This window comes from Salvelinus sp. IW2-2015, linkage group LG5 (assembly GCF_002910315.2).
Source record: "Salvelinus sp. IW2-2015 linkage group LG5, ASM291031v2, whole genome shotgun sequence".
NCBI lineage: Eukaryota > Metazoa > Chordata > Actinopteri > Salmoniformes > Salmonidae > Salvelinus > Salvelinus sp. IW2-2015.
In genome coordinates, this window is record NC_036844.1 from 31439245 (window position 1) to 31446857 (window position 7613).

General features: G+C 43.9%; 1 protein-coding gene and 1 long non-coding RNA gene across 2 annotated transcripts in view; both read right to left on the reverse strand.

The window, feature by feature from the left end:
• Nucleotides 1-174: 174 nt before the first annotated feature.
• The window catches only part of LOC139027782 (uncharacterized), a 663342-nt gene continuing 655903 nt past the window's right edge, over nt 175-7613 (reverse strand). Inside the window, exon 2 of the long non-coding RNA XR_011479947.1 lies at nt 175-1348. This is a non-coding gene — a long non-coding RNA (uncharacterized lncRNA). The remainder of the gene's footprint in view (nt 1349-7613) is intronic.
• Nucleotides 175-7613, reverse strand: part of LOC111964333 (uncharacterized) — a 43714-nt gene continuing 36275 nt past the window's right edge. Inside the window, exon 7 of the mRNA XM_023988197.2 lies at nt 175-3032. Coding sequence (XP_023843965.1) covers nt 2806-3032 — 227 coding nt within the window. The 3' untranslated portion in view covers nt 175-2805. The remainder of the gene's footprint in view (nt 3033-7613) is intronic.

Below are 7613 nucleotides of genomic sequence, written 5' to 3' on the forward strand. Positions count from 1 at the left end.
GTTCGGTCTCATTTGGAATATTATGCGATTCTCTCTCTTCATGCCAGCGCTTGTCAATTACGCGACCACACACACACACACACACACACACACACACACACACACACACACACACACACACACACACACACACACACACTTTTTCTCTGAGAAAACTCACATCACTAGCGCCTGGATGAGTCAAATAATTTTATTGTTCCGCTGTGATTGCGCCACACAGGCCTGAGATCACACACAAGGTGCAGCACACACCATGTAGGACAACACTCATCACACAAGACAACATAGATCATCCCCATAAACACAGTAAAAAACAACAAAGAGTGCAACCAATCAGAAAACTGAGAGAATAACACAGATCTGAGGATTATTATTTGGCATGGACCGTGTTGCTTGCCAGAGCTGAGGAGTATTATTTGGCATGGACCGTGTTGCTTGCCAGAGCTGAGGAGTATTATTTAGCATGGCCCGTGTGGCTTGCCAGAACTGAGGAGTATTATTTGGCATGGACCGTGTGGCTTGCCAGTATTTGGTCCACTGGGACACAGAGAGGAGGCATTTGACACGGTCATTGTTCCATCTCAGGTAGGTAAGTCGCACACCGTGCTGCTTTGGCCAGGTTAAAGTCATGGGAGAAGTGACAGTAAAGAAGCGGAGGGTGCTGTTCCCAGGGATCAAGGAGGAACCACCTCACTGATCCTGTTCTACCGGTCTGTCCATACTCTAATCCACCCATCTCCTTGGTCATGACAGCTATGTATGAACTATTTGGCCCTGTCAACATTAGCACAGTTTCTCTCTATATAGTAGCCAACACCTCTCTATATAGTAGCCAACACCTCATAATGACGAAACAAATATTACTGCATGTACTATGTCATTCAAGTTTACATTTGTCATACATTTTGGGGATCACATGTACAGGTTATGACCTTGATAGCATTGTACAGGCTTTGTGAATGTATTGTATGATAAGTGTATCAATGAAGTAGGATTTGTACATGATAATATTTCAGAAACAATATCAACAGGTGAATACATGGTATGATATGGTCAATGATAGGGTTGTTCCATGAAATGAGGGATATTTTAAGAAGGAATTGTGCACAAATAGTTAACTTTAAAAGCCGGTTATATTAAATGAAGTGCCTTTTAATATAGACCACATGGAAAATTCAATAAATCCAATATGAATAAAGACTTGCTAAATTGCCAAAATTCTGCATTTTGACATGTCTCTCTGTGCACCCTCTGACCACTGTGCTTCTACACCTGCATTGCTTGCTTTGATTGATTGTAACTTCTAGACTTTAACCCACTTAACCCCAAGATGTATCCACATTTTCACCTTCATTGGTGTTATTTAGTTATTAGTTATTAGCCCTAGTTATTTTGTTGCTTTGATAAAGTCATTTCTAAAGATTATTACTTATTTCATGTGATTAGTTATTCATTTTAAAGGTTTAAAAAAAACTGTCCATTTTAAGGTCAAGTCTGTTACATGAACTGAAATCTCATTTTAATATGCTAAAACTATTCATTTTAAAATATGTTTTTTTAAAGAAACATTGAACATCTAATAGTCATTGGCCATTTTCTGGTGTTTTGTGGTGGAGAACTGAGCAGGTCGAGCATAACACGTCAACCCTGTTACCTATAGACAGACAGGCTATAAATATTTTAGAGGACCGGTGCAGTCCAAAATGTGATTTTATTTAGATTTCCACACTTTGAGGTTGGAATAATACTGTGAAACAGATGATAATGCAATTTTAGTGTAAGAACTGTTTGAAGAAAAAAAAAAAAAATGAAATTTCTGCCTGTTTTGGTGGAATGGCGTTCTGGTCTGCCTGGTGTCATCACCAGGCGGTAAATTTGTTAATAGACCAATAAGAAAGAGAGTTCCAAACCTCTCTGCCAATAACAGATTGTTTTACATTTTCCCCAGCCTACTCAGACCACTCCCAGACAGTCCTAGCAAAATTCTTGCTTGAGAAATTGTTCTTTGCTAAGAAGCTATTTTTGTTTTCTTGTTGACCATTTTAGTTTAAAACTATCACATTAAGGTACTTCACTGTTACCCAGAAATGATTTGATATTGAGATTAAAAACAGCAGCATTGGACGTTAACAAAAAAATATAATTGTGAAGCTTGCATTCAATTGCCCGTCTCTGTTGCACACAACAAGCTTCCATTCCCTCTGTCACAAGGGGAGTTATGGCTGATCTAAGATGAAGTCGTCAACACTGTTACTTTATTTAGCACTTAATTAATAGGCCTTACTATAGTCATTTTCTTTTACCTCTTGAGATGGGAAAACATGTTTTTTATTAAGTTGAACATTGACCGAATGTGAAAATGAGGTGAAATAAAATTCTAAAATGTAGTTACACTACTCAAAAGGCCTCTAATTAGTGGAACCACCCAATAACTTTGTGAATATAAAAAGGCAAAAGCAGGATACAAAGGAAGATGCTGTTTACAATCAACGCTATTGGTTCGTCTTTCCCACAGAGAGAATTTACAGTACTGTACAATTTAAAATAAAACATGGTAAACATTTTTAAAAAGTAAACAAAAGTAAACATTTTAAAATCTCTATACCATTGCATTGCTTTTGGAGTATAAGCAATCGAGTCAAAGGTTTGGTTGTGTTCCTGAGAGACTCTTGTGGCCTGCATGCCTGTCCCCAGTGGCTGAGGCCCCAGGCTGCCCCAGGATGTCCAGCAATGTCCAGTGGGGCCTGGGTGGGGATGGAATGAGGGACAGGGGGTGGGCCTGGTGGTCTGGTCCTGTCCTGTGGATTACCTGAGTGAGGGGCTGGCAACGAGACGCAGGTGGCTGGGTTTGGTGGGGATGGAGGGTTTGTTGCCGTGGGGGCGAGGGGTCTGTGTGGAGGGGGTGGGGCATGTCACACTGAAGGTCTTCATGAGCTGAGCCACCCGGCCACGCCCTGTACAGGTGTCCCCGCCCCCATCAGACACCACATCCTCAGACATGGTCCTGCGAGAGGCTGCCATCACACAGATATCTGGGAGAGGGAGACAGAGACAGAAAGAGAGAGGAAGAATAAACAATTAAAAATGAAGAAAGAGAGAAAGAAAGAGACAGAGAGAAAGAGACAGACAGAGAGAACGAGAGAAAGAGAGAAAGAGAGAGAGAGAGAGAGAGAAAGAGAGAGAGAGAGAGAGAAAGAGAGAGAAAGAGAGAGACAGACAGAGAGGGGGGAGACAGCCAGACAGCCAGCCAGACAGACAGACAGGGGGGAGACAGAGAAGGAAAGAGACAGAAAAAGAGAGACAGAGACAGAGAAAAAAAGAGAGACAGAAAAAGAGAGAGAGAGACAGATGAACGGTTAGAGGTGTCTTGCATCAACTAATAGAGCTGAAGCGGACTATGGTTACTACGTCTTGGTGTGTTGGTTACTATGTCTTGGTGTGTTGGTTACTATGTCTTGGTGTGTTGGTTACTATGTCTTGGTGTGTTGGTTACTATGTCTTGGGTTAACTGCTAGTGTCTTGGTTGACCACGGGATGCCTTGGTGGTGTTGGGTTACTATTGTCTCTGGGTTGAGTCCAATGCTCTCTGGTGTGTTGGTTAGCGAAGTTGCTTGGTGTGTTGGTTACTTAGCTGGAGCGTTCTTGGTGCGTGTTGGTAACTACGTCTTGGTGTGTTGGTACGTACGGTTGGTGGTTGGTTACTGATGCTCTTGGTGTGTTGTTACTTATGTCTTGTTACAGTCGTACCATGTCTTGGGTCACCCGAGATGTCTTTGGTGTCTTTGGTTACTATGTCCTTGATGTGTTTTGGTTACTATGTCTTGGTGTGTTGTGTTACTATGTCTTGGTTACTATGTCTTGGTTACCATGTCTTGTGGTGTGTTGGTTACTGGATGTGTCTTGGTGTGTGTGGTTACCTACGTCTTGGTGGTGTTTGGTTACTACGTCTTGGTGTGGTTGGTTACTAATGTCTTGGTGTGTTGGTTACTATGCTCGCTTGGTTACTATGTCTTGGTTGTTACCATGTCTTGGTTACATGTCTTGGTGTCTTGGTTACTCTGATGTCTTGATGTGTTGGTTTACTATGTCTTGGTTACTATGTCTTGGTTACCATGTATTGGTTACCATGTCTTGGTTACTATGTCTTGGTGTGTTGGTTACTACGTCTTGGTGTGTTTGGTTTTTACTATGTCTTGGTTAGTGATGTCTTGGTGTGTTGGTTTAGCTGCACCTGCTCTTGGTGTGGTTGGGTGTAATGGGTCTTTGTTACTGGATGGGTCTTGGTTACCATGTCTTGGTGTGTTGGTTACTATAGTCTTGGTGTGTTGGTTACTATGTTTGGTTACTATGTCGTTGGGTGTCTTGGTTACTATGTCTGTGGTGGTGTGTTTGGTTACTATGTCTTGGTGTGTGGTGGTTGTACTATGTCTTGGGTTACTATGTCTTGGTGTGACGCTGATGGCCTTGGTTGTCTTGGTTACTATGTCTTGGTGTGTTGGTTTACTATGTCTTGGGTGTGGTTGAGGGTTTAGCTAGTGGTCTTACGTGTGTTGGGTGTACTATGTCTGGGTGTGTTGTTACTATGTCTTGGGTTACTGATGTCTTGGTGTGTTTGGTTACTATGTGCTTGTGTGTGGTTGGTTACTATTCTTTTGGTTGTCTGTGGTTTACTATGGGTCTTGGTGTGTTGGTTACTACGTCTTGGTGTGTTGGTTTACTACGTCTTGGTGGTGTTGGTGTACCCTATGTCTTTGGTTACTACGGTCTTGGGTGTGGTTTGGTACTGAGTACGTTGAGTTACTAGTCTTGGTGTGTCTGATTACTATGTCTTGGGTGTTGGTTGTTACTATGTCTTGGTGTGTTGGTGGTTACTTATGTGCCTTGGTGGTGTTTGGTTACTAGTCTTGTGTGTGTTGGTTACTATGTCTTGGTTATGATGTCTTGGTGTGTGAGTTACTATGTCTTGGTGTGTTGGTTACTACATCTTGGGTGTGGCTTGGTTAACTATGTCTTGGTGTGGTTTGGTTTCTACGTCTTGGTGTGTTGTTAACTACGTCTTGGTGTGGTGGTTACTATGTCTTGGTGTGTTGGTTACTATGTCTTGGTGTGTTGGTTACTATGTCTTGGTGTGTTGGTTACTATGTCTGGTGGTTTGTTGGTTACTTGATGTCTTGTTACTATGTCTTTGGTGTCTGTTACTGATGTCTTGGTGTGTTGGTTACTATGTCTTGGTTAGCTATGTGTCTTGTGTACATTTGGTTACATCTTGTATGTCTTGGTGTGCTGATGTGACTATGGTCTTGGGTGGTGTTTGGGTTAGCACGTCTTTTGGTGTCGTAGTTATTACGTCTTGGTGTGTAGGTTACTACGCTCTTGGTGTGTTGGTTGCTACGTCTTGGTGTGTTGGTTGCTACGTCTTGGTGTGTTGGTTACCATGTCTTGGTGTGTTGGTTACCATGTCTTGGTGTGTTGGTTACTATGTCTTGTTGTGTTGGTTACTACGTCTTGGTGTGTTGGTTAATATGTCTTGGTGTGTTGGTTGCTATGTCTTGGTGTGTTGGTTACTATGTCTTGGTGTGTTGGTTACTATGTCTTGGTGTGTTGGTTACTATGTCTTGGTGTGTTGCAAAGCCTCCCTGTAACTGGGAATGCTAATGATATAAGTCTGAATATTCACAGAATATTGTCCCTGATTCCATCTCCTCACCTATTATTCACAGAATATTGTCCCCGATTCCATCTCCTCACCTATTATTCACAGAATATTGTCCCTGATTCCATCTACTCACCTATTATTCACAGAATATTGTTCCTGATTCCATCTCCTCACCTATTATTCACAGAATATTGTCCCTGATTCCATCTCCTCACCTATTATTCACAGAATATTCTCCCTGATTCCATCTCCTCACCTATTATTCACAGAATATTCTCCCTGATTCCATCTCCACCTATTTCTGTGTTTTCCCTTTCTCCTGTTCTCTCTACCCCTCTTCCTCCCACTTTTCCTGCTCTCCCTTTCTCTCCAACTCGTTCTTCCTGGGCTGTGGTCTGCCAGACTGGAGGCCATCCTCAGAGGAAGTGGAGCAGGGACGCAGCTGGGTGTAGTGTGTGTGTTTGTGAGAGAGAGGCCACAGTGTTTGTGAGGGAGTTTAATTGAGGGATGGCGGGATGGGAGCGGAGGAACAGAGGAGAGGAGGAGGGCTACAGGGACAACGATGGAGAGCAGACAGACACCACAAGGCTTGAGGAGCAGAGTATTTTTAGCGCCGTCCCCGGGGAACACAGATGTGCACACACACACACTCACGCATATACACACACACACGTTCATTTTACAACACATATAGATTGGTCAGACACATGGTCGCTCACACCACATTCTCTCAAACACACGCATAACCACACACACACAGACTCAGTCACGCATGCGCCCATCTCTGACTAACCCCACCCCATAAAAGTCAGACACACGTGTAGAAGTTCTGTATGCAGCCCAGGACAGCCAGTCAGTTCTACGGCCAGAGAAGATTTGAAGTGAACACTTGATAGAGGTGTGGCATGAAAGAGAGAGGCCTAAACTAGCTTTAAAGGTTTTCCTTTTCGTTTGTTGTTCTTTCTCCTTTCCTTCTACTGCCCTCTCTCACTCCCCCCCTCCCTCAGCCTTCCTCTGCCGCCCTCCCTTCCTCTGCGACTTTCCCTCTCTCCCTCAGCCCCCTGACCCGCGGTTCCTGTGTTAATGTCCTCTCGCCGCGCTGCGTGGGCCTGCTTCTGATTGTCTCGCTGTGTTGTGTGGTCGCCACGGAAACCCTGGATAGGCTCCAGCAATTGAGGCGGACACACATACACGCACGCACACACACACAGGCACAGAGTAACACACACATTCATGGTCAGAGGCTTTTTTGCGCTTGGGGTTTTGGTATTGGTTCTGAGTGGAATGCTTAATGCAAGGAGTACATGTATAGTATATGTGTGTGTGTGTGTGTGTGTGTGTATGTGCGCTTGCACGTTTTTGACAGTGCCAGTGTTCAATGTGTTGAATTTTTAAATTTTTAAATTTATATTTTTATCCCTCTGTGTAAATATCCATGTGAGCAAGGTTAACCTGATACCTCTCTGGAGGTAGAAATTAGACGCCAGACTAACCTGTCTTAACAAACCAAAAACTACCCAAACTCAGGCCGAATATTCTGCCTGAAACCCAAAGCCAAACATCAAGCCGATGAACTCTCAGCTCTGTCAACGCAAACGGAGCGGAAAAAAGCAGTCCGCTCCGCGGGTTAACTAACTGTGCAGCCATTTGTAGAAAACCTTGGCAACACCTGATCACAGTTGCATGACTTTCCTTCTGCTCTCAAGCCACTGGTCAATACAACGGTGACTGTGTCTGTCTCACTGAGACAGGTCGCTGCCACTCTTCACACCCCAGCCCACCCCAACCAATACAAAGAGTAGGAGGAGAAGGGGGGCTGCATTGTCACCCATCAGCACCAACATATAAGCAGGCCTATCTCTTTAAATACCTCCTCCTTTCTGGCAGGGAGGGAAGGGGTAGAAGTGGGGGGGGGGTAGAATTCCGGAGCGGCTCGTCTGTGCAATGAGCCAGGCCG